General features: G+C 41.7%; 1 protein-coding gene across 1 annotated transcript in view; it reads right to left on the reverse strand.

Moving 5' to 3' along the window:
* The window catches only part of LOC148475007 (protein lifeguard 1-like), a 28,449-nt gene extending 7,092 nt beyond the window's left edge, over window positions 1-21,357 (reverse strand). Inside the window, exons 1-5 of the mRNA XM_088457826.1 lie at window positions 21,054-21,357; window positions 14,608-14,686; window positions 10,034-10,087; window positions 8,599-8,689; window positions 8,090-8,127 (exon numbers count right to left, since the gene is read on the reverse strand). Coding sequence (XP_088313952.1) covers window positions 8,090-8,127; window positions 8,599-8,689; window positions 10,034-10,087; window positions 14,608-14,686; window positions 21,054-21,351 — 560 coding nt within the window. The 5' untranslated portion in view covers window positions 21,352-21,357. The remainder of the gene's footprint in view (window positions 1-8,089; window positions 8,128-8,598; window positions 8,690-10,033; window positions 10,088-14,607; window positions 14,687-21,053) is intronic.
* Window positions 21,358-23,408: the final 2,051 nt, after the last annotated feature.

Genomic DNA, 23,408 nt, shown 5'->3' on the forward strand with positions numbered 1-23,408 from the left:
GAACGATTTTCTGTCAGATTACCTGTCAGAGGCCCTCATTCAGAGCCGCACGTTACCAACAGTACGCTCGTTGCGTTCCGATGTTGACTAACCGCGCATGCGTCGGTGTTACACTGCGCATGTGCGTACGGCAAATTGCAAGCTTTTTTTCTCTCGTTCCTAAAATAGCGTACAGGAAGTGACATGTCAAATGTGATTGACAGAACAGGGCGTTTTTGGGTGTTGACGGGGGTGGAGATGGTAAAACGCAGGCGTGGCGAGGCGTTTTTGGGGCGTACATACATTAGCAGATGCGAACGTCAAATGTGTTCGGACCGTCACATACGTCACTGGAACATCCTCTTTCCCTTCAAAATGCTCGCACAGTTTAGGGTCTGGATTACTCGACCACATTGGCGATGGCCTTCTCCTCCGTCCCGGGACTCCATGATGTTGCAGCGATTAATCGCGGATGGTCACAAAAGCAATTAGTGTTGTATTGAAAACCGGCTTGGTATGTGTTTGGCAAGCAGTTTATTGGGATAGCACAAAACCGTACGCAGGTGGAAATCATACCTGCTAATGTCAGGATTACACAATCAATTGGCGTACATTTTTTGGGGTTTTTTTTGGCCTCAATTTGTTGTTTATGGCCTATTGTGACAATAATGTCATCATGTTTTAATTAGCTCCCCTTTTTTTTTTTAATGTGGAATTTGCATCGTTATGTGATTTTTTAAACGTTCCTTCAAGAGGCCTTTTTTTTTTTACAAATGAAATGGTTTTTTGTGTCCTTTTCTGCCTTTAGGGCCAGGATTAAATGTAACCCATTTGTACAATAATGTCACAATACAATGTCAGATTTTTATCATAAATTTATTGTTTAAACACAAACCAATTGGCATAATATTTTGTTTTCTTTTTTTCTGGCAAAGATACTTTTTATCAAAAATAAATAATCAATAACTGCTAACATAAACGTACAAAAATAAATTAAAAACATTTCACAAGAAAGGAGAGGGAAGTTTTGACCAGAAAGGAATATGAGCCAAGCACAGAAGGAGTGTGGGAAAAGTCGCCATTGCTGTCACCGTTTTTTCGCCCGTTTGGATGGGGGAGGGTGGGCGCCAGACCGGGTCCGGGATGCCATCGGGCTGGCCTGTCCAGAGGCAGATGTTGTGGCCTCTGGACTAGGCACAGGGCTAGGCACATTTGGAGGATTGGCTGATGTTGTGCCAGAGGTGGAGGATCCTGATGTTCCGGCAGGAAGGGAGGTCGGCTCCACCATGTGCTGGCGAACGAGCTGCTCCAGGGCATTGGCGATGCGGATGTTGGCCCTGGTATTTTCCGCCAGGGCCTGACCAATGGTCACGTTGGCCGCAGCATTTTGCTCCAGGGCCTCAGCCACCCGTATCAGACTGGCGTCCATCCTCTGCAGAATCTCCGTATGGAAATCCGATTTTAAATTGAGTTCTGTGAGGAGGCCCACTGCCTGCGAGGGGGCACGCCCTGGACTGGCTTCTGCAGGGTCCTCAGCCGGATGTACTGGTTCCTCCCCTGCAGAGCCAGCAGAAATTCTGCGGCCAAGGCTTCCCTCTGGAGCAGACTCATCCGCCTGTGTCTCTGTTGGAAAAATGAGAAAAGAGTCACATTAGAATCTACATATTGGCACAATAGCATTTCAGAGTTGGTGACATCACAATACTTACCTGGGCCAACATGAGGAGCCGCAAAGTCTGGCATGTCCGTATCCATGTTGGACACGCCAAACACCTCCACAGGCTGCACACACCCCTGTGCCAGCTCTTCTAAATCCGTCAACTCCAATGACACAGGGGTGGGACCCCCACCTGTCCCCCTTGCATGCCTAGCCCTGTCCGCGAGTTTTTGCTTTAGGCGATATTTGAAGTCGCCCCATCTGTGGGGAAAAATGGAAGCCATTATCCTTTGGTTTAAAATGGGGTTTGTTTTTAGGGGGGGCAAGGGTTTACTTACCGCCGTTTGACATCCCGGGCTAGACGGACATAATCACCCACTCTATTGACAGCAACGGCTACCTCTTCCCACATTCTCCACTTCTGGCTTAGACTCATATTCCTGTCTGCCTGTGGCAGGATGTCCACACACTTCTGGATCAAAACCTCCATCTCCTTTCTTGTGAAATGTGGCTGCCTTTTTTTTTTGGCAGCTTTGGCCGGAATACTGGGCCCAGCAGCCTCTTCCATGTCATCCTCCTCGCCTATTTGTGTAAATTTACAGAATTCACAAAATCACAACTTGCCTAATCTTATGTTTCAAATTAATCGTTGATAGAAAATGCATGAAAGACTTACCGCCTGACTCTTGGGCATTTTTTCCCTGGTCTGTCGCCATGTCTGAGGTCCAAACAAGAAATACACCAGAATTTGAATGTGTTTTCGTGACGTATTTATACATGCGTCCTTATTTTGCGGCCGCATCATTGATTGTGCGGCCCTATGATCCCTCCTTAATTTGTGCGGGAAACGAAACACTATTTATGGCTTCGAGTCGAGGTGGCGTTTTTGGATTGTTGGAGGTTATCTTGGCTGGAGTTTATTGATTGCGTAGAAAGGAGTTGGAGGTTGGAGATTCGTTTGTTGGTTAGATTTGCGTTTTTTTTTCCGTTATCTTTGTTGGTTTATATTTTTGGGACCTCGTTTCTTGATTTGGTAAGTTTTGTGAAGTCTAACTTTTGTTCAATTGTTGTTTCATTGTGTTTCGTATATTTTGTAATTTTTGGATCCCTAATTTCTTCTATTTTAGATTTTGTTTATTTTCGACCCCAAAGACCTTTTGATTTTGCATCTTAGATATTTGCTCTTGGTAAGTCCATTTTTTATCTTGTATTTGCAAACTAATTAGCGCATTTTTAGTAGTTACTCTTGTGACTTGTATTAGCGAACTAATTAGCGCATTTTTAGTAGTTACTCTTGTGACTTGTATTAGCGAACTAATTAGCGCATTTTTAGTAGTTACTCTTGTGACTTGTATTAGCGAACTAATTAGCGCATTTTTAGTAGTTACTCTTGTGACTTGTATTAGCGAACTAATTAGCGCATTTTTAGTAGTTACTCTTGTGACTTGTATTAGCGAACTAATTAGCGCATTTTTAGTAGTTACTCTTGTGACTTGTATTAGCGAACTAATTAGCACATTTTAAACAGCTTAATAATCATTCTAACTTTTGGTGGTTTATCTTTCGCTTTTTGAGCCAACATTTCGACCCGTTTTGATGTACTGTGTTAAATGTCGCTTTGCGGTTTTGCTAAATGGGTGTTTGGCATATTTTAACTTTGGTCTAGCACAAAATTTATAAACAAAAATGCACAGAGTGAAATGTGTCAAGTAATTTTGGTGTTTATTTTCAGTTTGGACGTATCATGACAATACCCCGGCATGTAAGCAGCAATGGATGGTATCATCAAGCTAAGTTGTTTTAATATAGTTTTGGGGTGAGTCAAAAGCCTTACTTTGAAATCTTTGAATTTCAGGTTGATCTGGGGCGGATTGTTCTGGCCATGCTCCCGGAAGCCGACCAACCTCAATCTCATCCCAGGCGTAGGCATCGTAGGCATGCAATGCCCCAGATATTTCGAACACGTGTCACCCTTTTTGGAATGCCCGATGATGAGGTTTTAAGATGCTACCGTCTACCTCCCAAAATCATCATAGACACTCTCTCATTAATAGAAAGTGATCTTGAGCGGCAAATTGACAGTCCAACAGCAATACCACCACTGACGCAATTTATGGCGGTGTTACATTTCTGTGCCTCAGGATCGTTTCAAACAACGGTGGGAATAGTGGCGGGCATCTCCCAATCCTCCTTTTCCCGGATCCTGAGGGCAGTGATGGAGGCACTTTTCAAGCACCTCCATCATTTTATTCAAATGCCTTTGGATATGGGTGCCCTTAGTGTGGCCAAGGCCAATTTTTACCAAATAGCTGGCTTCCCACACATCATAGGGGTTGTGGATGGTACTCACATACCACTTCAGCCTCCAGCACGGCTGGAGGCAATATTTAGAAACAGGAAACACTATCACTCCCTGAATGTAATGGTGGTATGTGATGCCTCCCTCCAGATCCTGTCCCTGAATGCTAAATTACCAGGAAGTGCACATGACTCCTTCGTCATCCGGCAATCAGGGATATGGCAGAAATTAACCAACCTACAAGCTGGTGATGCGTGGCTTCTGGGTAAGTGGAGACCTTTAGTACATAACAATGTTAAGCTTGATACACAGTGTTCCTGATGTTGTCTCTTATTTTTCACAGGAGACAGTGGATACCCTTGCATGTCCTGGCTGCTCACTCCTTATTTGGCTCCCACACCAGGCCCACAAAGTGAGTATAATTCCGCACTTACAGCCACCAGGCAAGTGGTGGAGCGCTGTATCAGCCTTTTAAAAGGCCGATTCAGATGCCTCCACCGCTCTTGTGGCGAGCTCATGTATTTGCCGGATATGGTGTCGAAAATTGTGGTCCTGTGTGGGATATTTCACAACATCGCCATAAGGAGTGGTGTCCCAATGCAGCCAGAGGATGCCTTACCTGAGGATGGCCCCCCCGAGGTTGGTCGGAGGTCAGTATGTGGGGGGGCCATACGCGATGATGTGGTGGCCAGATTTTTTAGGTAAGTTTGACCAAAACTACAGTATTTATACCTAATGTGTTTGTGTTTGTTTGCGAACATCTAATTTATTTTTATTTTTTTCACCATCTTCTGTTTGTTCACATAATCTTTGCCACTCCAACGCTCACTACTTCCTGCTACCCTTACCAAACCTGGATCTGGTGATTTTGGGCATATATTCTGGAACCAATATCGCAACGCCATGTTTGTGGAATCATGTTGGCATGGTCCTTCGTCAACCAGTTCTTGATTGTTTTTTTTATTTAAATATTTTATTTGTATGTGTTGTATTTGAGATTATCACTGTTTTTTTTTTTTTGGGAGTGACCACTTTGATTTCTCATTTATGTTGTGAATAAATGTTTGGAGAGTGAAATGGTCTTCCTTTTTTTGGACGTTAACAGCAAGTGTAACCAGGTTAACACACCTTACATTTGACTAAGGGGTAATCCAGTACTGACACCAGTTGATGTAAACTGAAATATGTTTTCAGGTTCCCAACCCACACCAAAAGGAAGCCTGTCCAAACCTTTGGATTTTGAAGATTGGCCTAAGCAGCTTGCACACCAACTAGGAACCTGTAAAATGTCGAAATATCTAATTGACACTACACCCAAAAAGGGAAATGACATTGTTACTGTTATGTGTTTCTTGTGGCTGTTTAACATACAAATACAAAACACAATCTAACTTTTAAAAAAGGGAAATCCTTGCAGGAACAGTCTACTTATGTCAGGGAAAACTATTTTTGTTTTGGAAAAAAAGAATGAGCCAGAACGTATATTAGAACTAAAAAATGTATTTAGAAAACGAAAATAAACAAAAAAAACTACTGGCGAAGGATGCCAGACAGCCGGTCAAGGCCCACAAGAATGCCAATGACATGTTGGCGCATCTGGCCAACACATTCGTCCACCTCTTGTCGACGCCTCTGTTCCTCTGTGGGTGAGAAAAGTGTGTGGATTAATAAAACAATAGGGAATCCACATTAAAAAAACAAAAACACAACGAAATCACTCCTAAACCTAAAAAAAAAAAAACCAAAACAAAAAGGGGGTGCTGCCAAAAATACAAGGCCTATGTACAAATTCCCACAGGTGTGATATGTGTATGTTGAAATCAGCAGGAAGAGGTAAAGGCAAACTGCTAAATCACCAAAAGTAAACCAAACAAGCACGAATAAAGGCACGACACATGATTACATACAAACAGTTTGTGGTTAAAAAAAATGTGAAAGAAAAACATACCGGGAGCCAAAACGGGAGCTCCGGAAGTCCCTCCATGTTCTTCCTCGGAGGAGCCTTCATTCCCCAAAGAACGGGGAGGGGTAATGACGGACTCCGGGGAGGGGGTAATTGGAAGAGGGGTGGGTGGAGGAGAGGGGGAAATGGGACGGAGGGGAAGGAGGCCCGACAGTTCCGGGAGAGGGTCTTGGAAGGCTGGGGAGGAGTGGGGTATAGGGGAAATATTTGGGGTGGAGTGTTGGCTGGGGGTTGGGGATAGTGGCCGGGAACGCCGTCTGGCCGGACGGTGACGGCGTAGTCTTGGCTGTCCTCCTAAAATATGTCAAACAAATTGAGGTTAGTGTCTGGGCAAATCCGGGGCCCAAATGAAAAAAAAAAAACCACCAACAAAAAACATGCAAATAGGAGTAGAATGAAAAAAACAGAAATAGAGGGAAAACAAGCACACGCAGATATGAGGACAAATAATAAATAGGACAGACAGGAAAACATGCACACGCAGATATGAGGACAAATAATAAATAGGACAGACAGGAAAACATGCACACGCAGATATGAGGACAAATAATAAATAGGACAGACAGGAAAACATGCACATGCAGATATGAGGACAAATAATAAATAGGACAGACAGGAAAACATGCACACGCAGATATGAGGACAAATAATAAATAGGACAGACAGGAAAACATGCACACGCAGATATGAGGACAAATAATAAATAGGACAGACAGGAAAACATGCACACGCAGTTTGCCCCACAAACACAAACATGAAAACCACAATACATAACACTTACTTTCCAGGATCTGCATGCGAAAGCATGCCAGCAAGCGGGGCGTTCGCCGTTGCAGGTCTGACCACCTGCGCTCCAGCTGCCCGATGTTGCGGCGTGAACCCAAGGACCGCAGGCGGGACCGTGCCTCCGCATACGCGGAGCGCTTCTGCCGGTTGGTGATGGGTGGAGTCTGGCTGGTGATACGGCGATCCATCACCTCCGTAAGCACCAGCAGCTCGCGCCTGGTGAATGCGGAGGCTCTCATGATGGCAATGGAGTTTTTCATACAAAACAGTTTTGATAAAGTGTGCAAAAAATTTCTGATTAGCTAATGTATTTTGGAAATTAACAGGAGCAATTTTATTGGTTAGTGTATGAGTCATGTGTTCAACAGGGCCAGAAATCTCTGGAGAGTTATGATAGGCTTGATGCAGTGACATGCGTTTGCAAATTTAAATAAAGAAATGAACCCCGGAAAATATGCGGGGATCCACAGCAATAGAACAATTGTTTAATTGTGGTTCACATGTTTTTTGAACAATAAAAGCGAATGTTCCATCCGTACGTATTCTGCGGGTAAACACAAACACGGACAAGAGTAAAGTTTCTTGCATTGTGTTGAAAAAAAAAAAACAATTAAGCTAATTGATACATTGATTGGCATGATACGATTGAGGGAGGTAGGCAGAATAAAGGAGCAGGTAATCGACATCTGACAAGGCCACTTCCGGTTTCACTTGTGCGTGCGTTCCCTTCAAGCCATTTCGGGGATGTACGCTCGCTATTTCGCACGCTCGTTAGTTAGAGGAGGGGTCGCCTGAGTTTAGGGAGGAATTTTAGATGCGAACGAAAATACGAGCGAGCCATTGAATTTAAATAATTTTGTACGTACGCCTAACGTACGTGCGCCCGCTTGCGAGTGGGTCTGAATGAGGGCCAGATTTTTTTAAAGTTTAATGAACGATTTTTTTGAACTACAAACGATTTTTGCGTATTCCCTTAATGAAAATCATTCATTTGACAAGTCTGACTGAACTACAAACTACAAACTTGAACTCGCATAAACGATAATCGTTCATTGTTTGACTCAGAAAGTGAACGATTTTTTCAAACGATTATCGTTAAACAATATCGTTAAACGATAATCATTCAAAAAATTGTGTGTGTATGCAGCTTTAGTAGTTAATAGTGAGTGGTAGATATAATTTTGGGTGAGTTTAATAATTTTTAGACAGACCAGGTGATTTTGCTTTGATCGACCCTCCCTTGATTAACGCCTTTTAAACCTGCAACCACACAAATATATGTTTTCTAGTTAAGAATACTGATGAGACATCTGAAACTATATAACATTCAAGTGCTGCCAGAGAGAATCCTAACAGGGCATTCACCTAATTACAACTTAAATAATAAGATGTTTGTTAAACGTACGCTGCAAGTGATCCCAGTAGGCAACCTTCAAGCACCGTCTAAAAGAAACAGACAGATCGGTATTATGTATATTGAACGAGCAGCATAAACTTTCCATTAAATATTTCTTCACTCTAAAAAAAAATAATATACTCTTCCACTCAAGAATCTGAATTCTAGGAATGTAAACATCAAAATGAAGCATAAATAATGGGGCTTGGATACATGATGGCCCTTTCTTACCATTTTAAATGAAACTCATGCGCAGAAAAAGACAAAAATAAATAGATATGGACGTATCATTGTCATTTAAAAAAGACAGTAAGCTAGACTCTGCATCGCCTCCTACTGGCTGCAACGTCTTACTGCTCTCTGCTTCTAGTGCTGCACACCCAATAAATGTATTTCACTGGAAAAATGAACGACAACCTTTGCAAATCATCCTATTATATTAGATTTTTTTAATAGTGAAAATGTTACAGGCTACAATGGTTTAATGATAACATAACTGCTCCCATCATTAGACTTACAAATATTCCAAGGAGAATAAAGTTTAATGGAACTTTCCGACGTGCTTGGTTACAGCAGGCAAGCACCATAACCAGGATAAATGTACAAGGTCTGAAAGAAAGAACACGAATCTGATTAGTAATTAGCCTAATACTCATCATGATTATACTAAGAAAAACAGAACCAGTCATTCAGTATATGTCACATTTCCCTTTATATTAGAATAGCAAATGCTGCACAGTAACAATCCCAGACAATGAATGTCATATTTACTACTGTTCTGCATGCATGCAAACCAATTAGTGCTAAAGGAGCAATAGATGGAGAGATCCAGCCTTATATTCAGTATCTAGGGTTGTACGCATGATGAAGCACATGTGCAGTCTGATATATTCGCAGGATGCGTCTGCTTTTGGGCTCCTGTCCGACTCAGAATCAGGCCCTACATTGGCCAATAGGGTCACTGTTCCATATGATTTTGTATGATGTTTCTATAATAAAAAGAACCTAACGTGAAAAACCAGCTTACACATCAATAGGCATGGGTTTTCTTTCATGGTGTATTGACCTCATTTAGGGGCTGATACAGAGGTGGAGGCAGGAGCTCCCTATTTCTGTGCCTGCTGGCGGTCACCTGTCTGCATATTTGCAATGTAAACGGAATGAGACGCCCACTGTCAGCGATCGTACACGCAGTAATACCGATTGGTGCGGCCTAGTAACTTACACTGTGGCAGATGCAGTTTCTCCTTCCATGTAAGCGGTCGAACGTCTGTATACACAACCACTAAAATGCCCGAGACATTTCCATAACACGCCCATAGGACAGACCACCTTCGCGCGTGTGCTAAGACTGAGTGGACACAATCGGGACGCATGTATGGTGCAACTTAGAGTGACTCAGACACAGCTGTAAAAAAAAACTGCTCAACTACATCCGACATGGGCAGTGCGTTCACCTCTGGACCAGGCCCTTACTGTTTGTGGTTCCGATTAATAAAGGCTGATTAGGTACTTGTGTAAGGGTTGAGTTTGACATGTAATAGTAACCAGTGCTTGCAGCTGAAGGAGAGACTCAATGGAAGGCGCTAGAGAGTAAATAGAGTGATTAAAGACACTACTGTGCTTATACCACCCATGACCACAGGGTATATATTCCCAATTTATACTTTTACTAGTTCTAAAAAGTGCTAGTAAAAAACATAATCTAAAACGTACATGGATAAGGGATTAAGGGGTCTATTTACTAAGCAGTGTTAAGAGACAGAGTGAAAAGTGATAAGAAAGTGATAAGGTGCCAGCCAATCAGCTCCCAACTGTCATTTTTCAAACACAGCCTGTGATATGACAGTTGGGAGCTGATTGGCTGGCACCTTATCACTTCCTTATCACTTTTCACTCTGTCTCCTAACACTGCTTAGTAAATAGACCCATAAAGGTTTTTAAATTACTTACATCAGAGCATATACAATATATGGGTAAGTCCATACCCAATTCCTCAAAGTTTTCCTAGAAGAGAGAGAAGAAAACAATACCATTGTGTTACATATACAACCATCAGCTTTATAATATTTTTCTAGTAAACCGAAACAGGCAAACACAGACCTTCCATTAGTTTTAAAGGGGTTGCCCAACTTTAAATGACTTCAAGGTATTACCATGTGCAATAAGTTGATACACTGGGAGAGTGGCACTTGGCTATGATGTCACAGCCCAGCATCGTTCTCTCAGTCTAACACAAGAGCAAAAGATAACTAAAGAATACATTTAATCCAATGCCGATAATATCCAAACACAAGGCAAAATAACACAAAAGTCCATCACGCAACAGCAATATAAATTTGATACTAAGTAATACAATCTGATCACCATTTTTTCAGAGAACTGAGAGTTAACAATAAGTCAACCATTAATACAAGAAATGTACAAATCCCTATGCTTCTCCAGAATGATCACGGTGCCCAATCCTCTTTGCTCTTTGCTGCCTATCTGGCCAATCCCTACTTCTGGCCTTCACACTAAGAGACTGCTCTAGCTCTCCCATACATTTCAATCAGGGTCATATTAATAAAGGTAGAAGGGAGACATTTGCCCACTGGTACAGGAAAGTGACCAGGCCAGGCTTTATGCCTCAGCACCCAAAACAATTGTCTTGGGCCCCAGAATTTTCTATGTAACAAAATGAACATAGAAATGTTCAGTTCTTTTTAGATCCAGAAGACAACCCGAAGTCATACTTTAAGTTAATTAATATGGACATACTAGAACAATGTGCATGTAACATTAGATACATTGCAAGGCATTTGTTTTGTTTTGCTAAGTAAAACTTCATACTGTGAGCTAGAAATTGTCTACAAAGGTCCAAAAAACAATGTTTGCCTTGGGTCAAGCACAGGCAAATACAGGTTCTGGAAGTGACCATTAGACCAGAGGTACCCTTAGGGGGGTTTAATGATGCCAGACCCCATCCCTTCCCAGGTGCTGAAAATGATTGTATACCTTCCATGTCATGCATGTGTTAGGGCACTGCAGGAGGCTGTCAGCATAAGCGAGGGCGGCTATCAGCATAAGCGAGGGGTGGGACGAATTCTGGCGGCTGCAGAACACAGCAGTTGCGCTGAGTGTCTCCTTTATGTCATCAAGAGACTCCCAGCACAGGGAAGAAAGAAGTTTGTAAATGTCTGATTTGCAGGTGAAAGAGGGTGAGCACTAAAGGTGTATCTGTGTTACCTGTAAGTGTGTTTGCCTGGGAGCCTGCCTCCTAGCACGTCGTTGTGACTGTCCACCTGTCCTGTCAGTGTGTCTGTCTGACCTGTCAATGTGTTTCCCTGTGAGCCTGCCTCCTAACAAGTTGTTGTGACTGTCCATCGGTCCTGTCAGTGTGTCTGTCTGACCTGTCAGTGTGTTTGTCTCTCTTAACTGTGAGTCTGTCTTATAGATCTGTCAATGTATCTGTGTCTCAGTCCTGCTTGTGTTTCTGTCTGTCCTGACAGTGAGTCTGGCTCCCAGTCCTGTTTGTGTGTCCTCAAGTCCTTCCAGTAGCCCCTGTCCAAGCTAGGTTGTTTTTGTGATGCGGTGTGGCAGTCCATCACCAAGCATATATGTAATAATGACTTCCCACCACTGAGCATGGGTATCTGTAATACCAGCTGCCCACCACCGAGCATGGGTATCTGTAATATTGGCTGTGATGGTATACTTGTAAGCTTATAGTAGTTGCTTTAAGGGCTCTGAGTATGGCCTCCTATTGAGTGGTTGAGCGCCTCTGTAAGTAACTATTTTCAGCGACACGCCAGTGACACTATCAGAACACAACCTATAGAACGCTATCACCTCGTGCGCCTTTCATGCCACCCTCCCGTTACCTCCCAGTCACCACCCAGTAACGCCACATACTTTGCCTAGACAGTGAGACTGAATCGCCACCACATATACATCAACTTAAAATTGCTCAACTACATGAACAACGGCAATCCGTGGGACACGGAATCACACCCAGCATATCCCTCTCACCCTGGTGTCACATTTTCCCGGCACAAGGGCACGAAGGACATGTTGGGGGGTATGAAATAGGTGCTGTAAGCCACAGTAGCAAGTTATTTCCAGTGCTGTTAAAATATGAATGCATTCATGTGACTTACTAATATGCATTATAGCACCTAGGGCCTGATTTAGCAGTGGACGGAGTTGCAAAGCTGCATTCAAGCAGTCCTTGTAGTTATGGTAATGCAGCAGGAAGCATCATGCCCCCTGTATGCATTACTTATCTAAGCTGCATCCAAGAACGCAGCATCGGATAATCTGCGATGTGGTCACGCAAACCGGCCTCTGCAGATACAACAAAGAGGCCAGGAAATCTCCATCAGCCGATGGAGATCCTGGCCTCTTCCCACCCCCCCAACGGCGATGACACACATCCGTTTGGGGAAACGGAGGCTGACGCTGCCCCCTCCCATCCACAAACGGCAGCAGACAAGCGCAGTACAGGTCCGGAGCCTACGCAGATTCATTGGGAATCTGTGTTCAGCAGTGCACTAGCGTGCAATGCTGAATAAGGCCCTTAGTTACTGTCCACCAGTTTTCATACATGCAACTGACTGATGGTGATTTATTAGTTGGCTTCCAAACAATCCAGCTTCGGTAAAGCAGATAAAACATCATCCTCATATGGGTAATATAAAATATCATCCTCATATGCGTAATATAAGATATCATCCTCATATGGGTAATATAAGATATCATCCTCATATGGGTAATATAAAATATCATCCTCATATGAGTAATATAAAATACCATCCTCATATGGGTAATAGAAAATATCATCCTCATATAGATAATATAAAATATCATCCTCATATGCGTAATATAAAATATCATCCTCATATGCATAATATAAGATATCATCCTCATATGGGTAATATAAAATATCATCCTCATATGAGTAATATAAAATACCATCCTCATATGGGTAATAGAAAATATCATCCTCATATAGATAATATAAAATATCATCCTCATATGCGTAATATAAAATATCATCCTCATATGCGTAATATAAAATATCATCCTAAAACAGGTAATATAAAATATCATCCTCATATGGGTAATATAAAATATCATCCTCATATGGGTAATATAAAATATCATCCTCATATGAGTAATATAAAATACCATCCTCATATGGGTAATAGAAAATATCATCCTCATATAGATAATATAAAATATCATCCTCATATGCGTAATATAAAATATCATCCTCAAACAGGTAATATAAAATATCATCCTCATATGGGTAATATAAAATATCATCCTCATATGGGTAATATAAAATACCATCCTCATATGGGTAATATAAAATATCATCCTCAAACATGTAATATAAAATATCATCCTCATATGGGTAATATAAAATACCATCCTCATATGGGTAATATAAAATATTATCCTCAAACATGTAATATAAAATATCATCCTCATATGGGTAATATAAAATATCATCCTCATATGGGTAATATAAAATATCATCCTCATATGGGTAATATAAAATATCATCCTCATATGGGTAATATAAAATACCATCCTCATATGGGTAATATAAAATATCATCCTCAAACATGTAATATAAAATATCATCCTCAAACATGTAATATAAAATATCATCCTCATATGGGTTAAGGTGAACCAATGTTTCAATACTCCAATTTGGTATTTTCGTCAGGGTATCTGCACCCTGACGAAAATACCAAATTGGAGTATTGAAACGTTGGTTCACCTTAACGACTGAGTCTCATTTTTATCTGAGTGCCGCCGGTTGGTTGTTTGCATTCGGGCCACCCAGCAGTTGTGGAGCCCATTGGAGGGCACCTGACAGTTTATTTATTTCCAGTTTCTACTCATCTATTGAGGAGTGCCGCTTCTGAAAATACTATCCTCATATGGGTAATATAAAATATCATCCTCATATTGGTAATATAAAATATCATCCTCATATGGGTAATATAAAATATCATCCTCATATGGGTAATATAAAATATCATCCTCATACGGATAATGTAAAATATCATCCTCATATGTGTAATATAAAATATCATACTCAAACGGGTAATATAAGATCAAACATCCTCATATGGGTAATATAAGATATTATCCTCATATGGGTAATATAAGATATCATCCTCATATGGGTAATATAAGATATCATCCTCATATGGGTACTATAAAATATCATCCTCATATGGGTAATATAAGATATCATCCTCATATGGGTAATATAAAATATCCTCATATGGGTAATATAAAATAGCATCCTCATATGGGTAATATAAGATATCATCTTCATATGAGTAATTTAAGATATAATCCTCATATGGGTAATATAAAATATCATCCTCATATGGGTAATATAAAATATCATCCTCATATGGGTAATATGGGTAATATAAAATATCAGTCACATATGGGTAATATCCCCATATGGGTAAAATGTATTTACGCACAACTTATTTTTTAATTAAATAAAAAGAACTTACCAAAATGTAAACATAAAAACAAGTCCAAAGGTTATGATGAGCTGTATGGTCAATGTAATATAGACCTTCCGAATAAAAGCTGTCAAGAAAAGACATGCAGGTTAAAATACTGTATAGAAAACATATTTAAGGAAAATGACTAATGTGTCAGGATATATGGGAAGAATTGAGATGCATTATCATGGAAAGTGACCAGAAAAAAAGAAATCACAATATTCCTCACCTTTATATCATTGGGTAATATGCAGAAGTGACATGTACAGTAATCTACCTGGAGCAACCCAAAATATTAGTTAATAGTATAAACATATATACTGAACCTTCATTAAAACGCATATGACATATAAAACTATATTACTCAATACATATAATTTAAGAAATAATAATTAAAATTGTAGCAATCCCTTTAATTTATCCACTGTGAGGGGTGTGAGACATGTTTGCGCCTAGGGTGATCGAATAATTTTTCTTATTCTTTACTACATCCAAACTAACTTTATAAAAATGTTCAGGACAGATAAGGCTACATATGATTAATTGAATATATTGTTAAATGTATATGTATGTAAAAAGTTAATAACCAAGAATTGCATAAAAGAGAAAGACAGGCACTAGTTGGAGATGACCAACCAATTCACATAAGACATGAGAGTAGTGCAAAGGACATGTGGGAGGCGCTACAGAAGCTACAGGAAATATCCAGTTTAAACAGAAGTTATTCCTGCCTAGAAAACTATATCAAATGAGTCTTAGCAAAGAAAAGAACTTGCAGGAACATATGAGTGGAATGCTGGAGACAGTAACACAACTCCAGTTTATAAGGAGAGCCACAGTTTTGTGGGGCGTGCCATGATGTCAAGGGGATGTACTGTACCTAGTGCTGAGTAATGCGACATGACAAGGGGATGTGTCCACATCCCTGGGTAGGTTCATGCAGCTTCCATTCATTTCTGCATAAATGACTCATACCTCTCAACTACCAAGAAGATTAGGACAAAGCAATCCTAATCATGACTGCGGGACAGAGCCTTCAAATAGGGACTATCCTGCTGAATGGTTGGGATCTATGCATGCAATGCTCTCATAAATGCTCCAAAGACAAAGACTGAACCTGGGCTGACACTAGACTTTGTGAAAACTAGGCATGGAAATGAGGGGCTTATTCATTATAATTAAGGTACCAACCCACTGTGAGTTGCGTTGGGGGATACTTAACTACCAGAGCAATTCAGCATTACTCCAGTTCGGGGACAGCTGCACCGAAAAGCAGCTGTCCCCGTGATCCCTAACACCTGCAGTAACACCGGTAACATCCTGACATCTTGAGGTCAGACACAGCCCCTTTTATGCCTTCAACCTCCTCCAGATCCCCTTTATGTGCCATCAGACTCCTTATATATGCCCCTTATGTGCTATCAGAACCTTCCACATGCGCCTTATGTGCCATCAGAAACCATCACATGTTCTATGTTCCATCAAACACCCCCACATGCCCCTTATATGACATCAGACCCCCCACATGTCCCTTATGTTCCATCAGACCCCTCCACATGCCTTTTATTTTACACCTGATCCCTCTACATGACTGTTACAGTACGTGCCATCAAATTTCTCCATAAGCCCCTTACATGCCCTCAGATTTATACTAATTTATAGCAGCATAACTTTATACTGCAATGTCTGACCTTCAGATGCCCCTTAAATGCCATCACACCACCCCATATGCCCATTATGTGCCATCAGACCCTTCCACGTGCTCTTTTTGTTCCATCAGATATAACCTTTACAGATGCCCCTTATGTGCTATCAGAACCCTCCACATGCCTCTTATGTGCCATCAGACCCCCCACACCCCTAATGTGCCATCAGACTCCTCCACATGCCATTTATGTTCCATCTGACCCCTCTACATGCCTTTTATGTGCCATCAAATCTCAGCATAAGCCCCTTATGTGCCCTTACATTTGTGCTAATTTTTAGATGCATAATACATGATTATACATGCTCCTTTTGTGCCAACATAACCCTCCATATGGAACTTATATGCCATCAGACTCTTTCACATTCCTCTTATATGCCATCAGTCCCCTCCATATAAGCAGCATATATTGAATAATATGCACTGGTGTGTAATATTGTCAAATTCCGGACTTAGGGCCTGATTCAGACCCACTCGCTAGATGCGATCACTCGCATCCAGCGTATGCAACTTTGTCAAAGTGACGACATGAGAAGCGATCGCTCGCCAAGGCATAAGCACACCCACTTTGACAGTGCGAGCGATCGCTCTGTGTATGCAGACACCCATTAGCGTATGTTGAGATGCACACTAGCGCACGTCATCTCCAGGAAGTGTATTAAAACATTGGTACATCGAGCACCATCGGTAGCGATCACAGCGCTTGTGGTTGCCTTACCCTGCCGCAAGCACTGTGAGGACTTCAGTGTAAAAACAGGCATGTGACGTGTACTATGATGCTGACTGTTAATTATGCATGCCTTAAAAACGGCGTTGAAACACCGAGGCATGCCTGCGTTTGCACCTCCACTCCCCCGTTATTAGTGTCCTGCCCCTGTTACCACCCACAAACGGCCTCTCCTGTCACTCATTTCACTGGGCTGTCTTTGCTGGGCAAGCGAGTGGGCTGCAATCACACAGAGTAGTTCTCGCATGTGCAGAACAAAGCATACGCATGCGCATGCGCAAACCATCCTGCCGCTTGCGAGCGCACAGTGCTAGCGAGCGGGTCTGAATGAGGTCCTTGGTGTATTTTTCATTTTATGTACCCCCATTCTAAAATTCACCTAGGTAGAAGAAATAAACCACCTGACCTGTCCCAGCGCTGTAGACACACCATTCATCAGCCCAACATGAAAGGATGGCAAGTCAGACCTTCATGTAGATAGTTTAAGGTACATTATATATATATATATATATATATATATATATATATATATATATATATATATATAGTATTATAAGTAATGTTTAAAAATTGGAAGCAAAATTATATATTTGTTCCAGGACAGGAGATAGTGGCAGGGGCGCCAGTGTTCTCTCTTACCCAGGGCGCTATAATATCTAGCTGCAGCTCTGGAACAGATTATTATTCAGAATAGTGGTGAAGACTCCATATGAACTTTGGCATGGAGGAATTGAGGCCTCAGTAGGGTTGTCTATCGAAGGCTTCAGCATCGATGGGACTCAGTTTTCCATCGATGTTATAAAGCCATCGAAGGGAACCATTGATGGTTTGTAGCCATTTATGGATATCACTACTTTAGATTAATGTAGCACTTGCATTAACTGACACAAGCAAGCCTGAGAGAGGTGGCTGTAATGCTGGGTACACACTTTGACGACGGATCAGGCAGCCGACTTGTAAGCTATACACACTTACTAATCGGCCACTCAATATGTCTGTACAACTGGGTGGGCATTTAAATTTGCACGCCCAGTTGTGATGTTAGTGTCGGCGGGTGTACACACAAACAATATACTGTATCTACAAGTGTGTGCCCAGTGATTAGTGAGGGAGCAAGCCATTCACAGCTTGAGTATTAGCTAGTCCTGCCTGTCTTAGCTACAGAAAGAAAGTTCAGAGTTACTCTGCCCCTGACCTCAGCAACCGCAATAAAAAAAAAAAAATAACAAACCATTGCAGCTTCACTATTGAGCCTCACCATCGATGGTGGGAAAACATCGAACTTGCACCATTGGTCATCGGTAGTAGACCACTGATGGTTGCAAGCCATCAGTGGGCAATGGCCATCAATATGTATCAGCAGTCAAAGTACAGTGAGCCTGATGCATCCTGGCTGAACCCTCACTGATTCCAAGCATGCCACTCCGCCTCCTTGTTTTTGTGTGTGCCCTGGTTCGTTGGTTCCTGTTTTCTGTCACGGGGTGAACGGCAGATCAGCAGTTTAGTGGTAGATAGTTGTTATACTCATATAGTTGTTATACTCATATACCTTCTCAGTAGGTCTTAGCTGATATCCCGTGTCCTGTGTCAGTGACACCATCTGGCCAGATGGGACTTCGTTGTAGGCATGGTAAAGTAGGGGAAACCATTTGAGCTCTGCACCAAGGGCAGGATGCTGCCAGCCTTGTCTGTTTCCTCTGGAGCCTGCTGCAGTATGGCAGCGCATGATAGTTGGATACTAATCTACCAGCCCTCTCTTACCTGCGACCATTTTTCTCTGCTTTGTATTTTTCCAATGTTATCAATAAAATGATGACCAAATTTAAACCGCCAAATCATATGTGTTGTGTATTTATTTAACGTTTTGATGATTAGAGGGCATACCATGGTAACCGGGATGGCATCTGCCTTTAAGAAGGTTATGCAACTGTTCAGTATGACAAATGGCCTGATTCAGACTTGGAAATAGAGTAAGATAGAGCAAGTAACTGTGTGCCTGGTCAAACCATGTTGCAATGCAAGTGGTGCAAATACATACAAAAATTGCATGTGGGGTACATACTGATTGCTTTTGCATGCATTCGGTATGAAATACCAGCTGACACATGGCCAGCAGTTTGATTCCCGGCAGTGGCAGCCCGACAGATGCAGAGATCCCGGCAGCGGCAGTCCGACAGCGCTGGAAATCCTGATCATCCCTAGGTAAGTACAAACTAACCTAACCCCCCTAACCCTAACCCTCCTTAGGGGTGCCTAACCCTAACCTCCCCCCCGTGCCTAACCCTAATCCCCCCTCTAAGTTCCTAAACCTAACCCCCCTTCCCCGCTGCCTAAACCTAATCGGGGGGGGTGCCTAAACCTAACCTCCCCCCGGGGGTGCCTAACCCTAACCCCCCTTTCCCCTAGCCTAACCCTTACCCTCCCGGGGGGGTGCCTAACCCTAAGTCCCCCCCGGGTGCCCTAAACCTAACCCTCCCCCCGCGGCTGTACGCTCAGGGCGCCCGACATCGCTTCGATCGGGATGCCAGGCACCGGTCTCCCGGCGTCAGAAATATGACAGGCGGCTAGATTTAGACGCCTGTCATTTAACCCTCGCCGGGTTAAAGCAATCGGTAAGCCGGCTGTCGGGCTTACGTCAGCCGGTTTCCCGATTGAATCCCTTTTGCATGTAGCTTAGAAATGTTGGACAGCTTTATTATTACACTGCATTTTAGCTTTCAGTTTGGACACACCCCTCCCAAATCTAAATCTCTCTGCACATTTTAAATCTACCCCATTATGCAGTATGGATCTACCAAGATGCACAGTTATTGCTCTTTCTAACTCTATTCTCAAATCTGAATCAGACCCAAAGTTTATGAACTTGTTTGCAACATCCAATCAATATATTCAAATTACTTTTTGAAACATGACAATGGTATGTGAGATTAGATATCTAATCTATATGTAATATCACTGTACTATTCACCGGGAATGTCATATATCCAACTAAACATAAAACATAAACTACTGGTAAAACATTAAACGCTAAATTAATCAATAGAACATTTTCCAAACCGAAAGAGAATGTGGAAAACTCACTGATAGTAATCACTCAGTATTGAATTGCCCTAATTTTAAGTCCATCACAAATTATATTATTATGTCACATGTTGGAAAAATACATATGACAATATTCTAAAATATATTGCAGCTGATTATCTAGAATGAAATAGTGAACGCAGCTTTAGAAATACCAAAGTTTACAGATGGAGAACCGTAAAACAAATAGTTACCTTGTGCTCAACGGGCGGTGGCAAAATCGATCTGTGCCTCTTTAGGAGCTAGGAGTCTGGGGAGGTGTAACCCTGCCCCAAAGATGGCATGGCCAGCCCCCCTCCCGGTAGCCACTACGTTTGGCCACACACTCCTATAACTTGGTCACACACTCCTATGACTTGGTCACACACTCCTATGACCTATAAATATATTTAAAACTTATTATTTCTATTTTATTATTTGAGAAAATTTTGACAGATGAGTCCATGCCGCCAATTAGTCCAACTAAGGCATGTTTTGGGTGATGTAGTAGGTAAACAGGGCTGGCCACACAAAAATTGTGACTGTTACCAGGTATGCATTCAGTTGAGGTTACGTGATTGCCTTGTGTTCATTTTAGTCCTGCTTCCCACTCACCAGGGCCAGATTAAAATTGGGCAGATGGGACTACAGCTCCAGGCCTCCACATTAAAATAGGCCCATCATCATGATCACCAGCCGCCCAGGTGGTTGGCCATAAATCATAAATATTAAAATTGTACTGCTATTTTCCTCACAAAATGGAACTGGCAATGGCCACACCCACACATCACTTGTCACACCCACATGGCACTGACCACACCCACACATCACTGGTCACACCCACATGACACTGGCCACATCCACACAGCACTGGTCACAGCTCCACCACTTCTCACAATAGGCCCGTAATTATTTTCAGCCACAGACTCATGTGGCCCTTAATCCAGCCTTGCCACTCACCTCGTCTGATGGAGCGCTCAGAGAAGGGGCTGCTATCCTGCAGTCCGGTAGTGTACTCAGGGGGTGTTTCCACATCTGGTTTGGGCACATTCTCAGGTTCGAGGAAAGCAGAGTGTGGCTGGTCAGGAGAAGGGTATGTGCTGAACGCTGGGTTCTGCTCACTATAAGGTGGCGGATCTGGCATGGAATTCTGGTAGTTTGGTATTTGGGGAGGGTAGGCTGGGTTTTGTGTGGTGTAAACATAGGTTATCTGAGGGTTACAGTTAATGGTGTTGACATTCTGCCCATTTTGCTGCATTTTCTTTTTTTCTGTAGAAAATAAAAATAAGAAAATTATAATCGCTTGCGTGAAACATTGTACAACCTGAATTGTGCTCTAAAAAGTCATCTAAACGGAGCAGGAAAATACCTGTTGAAAATGTGCAAGTGTCCCACCAGTACTTTTCCCGCTGCTACAGTATGGCCTACCTGTAGCTCAAATGTGATAGGATGTTTTAAAAGGAAAAAAAAAACAAAGTATTAAAAGCATTTGGAGTCAACAGAGGATCAGTGAAGGTAAGGAATGGATCTACTATACATTGTCTCCATAGTTGGTTTAGAAGTTCTGTGTCGTGTTTAATTGCGTCAGGAAGATGGAACAAGTTTTTTACTAGCCTATTTTGTGTTTTCCGTGGATGCCTGGGCTATATCTATAAAACATTGCTTATATTGTCTACTAATTCAGTCTGGTAGACCAGGTGACCCAGGTGACCCGGTGAGAGTCCATTGCACCCTTTCTCTGTTTATATGTCTTTTTATATTTGTAATAAATGCAGTTTCACACTATTGGAAATTTTTCCATTTATTTGTATGACTATGCTGGACCCTTGATGATATTGAGGAGGAAAACACTATCAAGACTCACACTGGTGTATTACTGACCCTCTCACCCCGATGCTTATCTGTCAACCTTAAAAACATAGACCATCAAATTTGGTAAGAGAGTCTGTATTATTGGTTTAATATTTTAAGTCTGGATTTACATATTTCACTATAAGAAGTTGTTTTTGTTATGTTTTGGAGGTATTAATAAGAAATTGAAGCACTCCAGTGCAAGTTTCATATTTCGAGTACCACATTTGAAGTTCATCCTGATTGTTTTCATCTGATATAGCACTGAAGGACCCTTTGGTGTCATGTTTTCTTTTGTTTGATTATCCCAGCATTTTAGATCACCGGTATGTGATTACCTTCTTGCCTGGACAGCTCTTTGGATATAAAACTGTCCTGGCAATGCACTGACTTCCGGCTTTCTTATCCAATGGTAGAAATTTGACCAGCAATGGAGAGAGATCCAATGGATTCTTCTCTGTAATTTTCTGTGTATAGAGAAACCCATAGTCTACTATAGCCAACACCTTCTAATGATGGAGTTAGTTGGTGGACACAAGTACCAAAAAAATTACACCTTCTGGAGATTGATGTGTGTGGCCACTTCACGTGCCCATAGGAACCTCTGGGAACTGCTGTGCCACATGAACGCAGCAGATATCTCCAATACCCTTTTCATACATAGACAAGTGATGCTGTAATCCGCTGAAAACAGCAGTTTTAGGAGGATTTACAGCATTTAGGAGGATTTACCGCATTTTGATATTTGTTACATCTCACACTGAGCCATATTCATTATGTTACATATTGAGGTCTCGGGCGGACCACGATAATTAACATTATACCTCGTGAAACTTTGCACTGCCGTGAACTAGAGTTCATGCAGGCTAACAGAGACCCGGCGATAGGAACCGGACAGGGGCGGAGGGATCCCAAAGGATCCCTCTTCACAACCCGGGACTCCTTCCCATAGAATCTGAAGATGGCGAATGCTTCCGCAGTCAAGCTTAGAATATATTGTATTTTCGGAGCTTGATGAATTTAGGTCCCCATACCAGTGTAGTATGCGGACCTAAATTCATCTTTATGATGAATCGCCCCAAAACTTAATTTCTCCAAAAGTAGGTGAAAATGTTAAGTTTCACCTGCTTCTGTAGAAACTAAGTGATAATGATTACAAAAGTTAACTGCGCTTGGTGATACATAATAATCCCATTAAAAAAAAAATATATGAATAAATCAATTTTTGCTTGGTATTCTGGACTCAGGAGGCTTGTTTAAAATGCACTAATGTTTAATCACAAAAATATCTGAATGACATAAAAATATATAGAGGTGCATAAAAATAAAAAAGATATAATCAATAAAGCAGCATAATATAGAACAATAATGAGCTCATGAATAATCAAATTCAATAAAATTAGTTGCTAAATAAACTGGTCATAAATTGCTGTTCAATCGCCACTTGTATATAGGAATGGTCAG

This window comes from Taudactylus pleione, unplaced genomic scaffold, assembly GCF_031769625.1.
Source record: "Taudactylus pleione unplaced genomic scaffold, aTauple2 ptg000788l, whole genome shotgun sequence".
Taxonomy (NCBI): domain Eukaryota; kingdom Metazoa; phylum Chordata; class Amphibia; order Anura; family Myobatrachidae; genus Taudactylus; species Taudactylus pleione.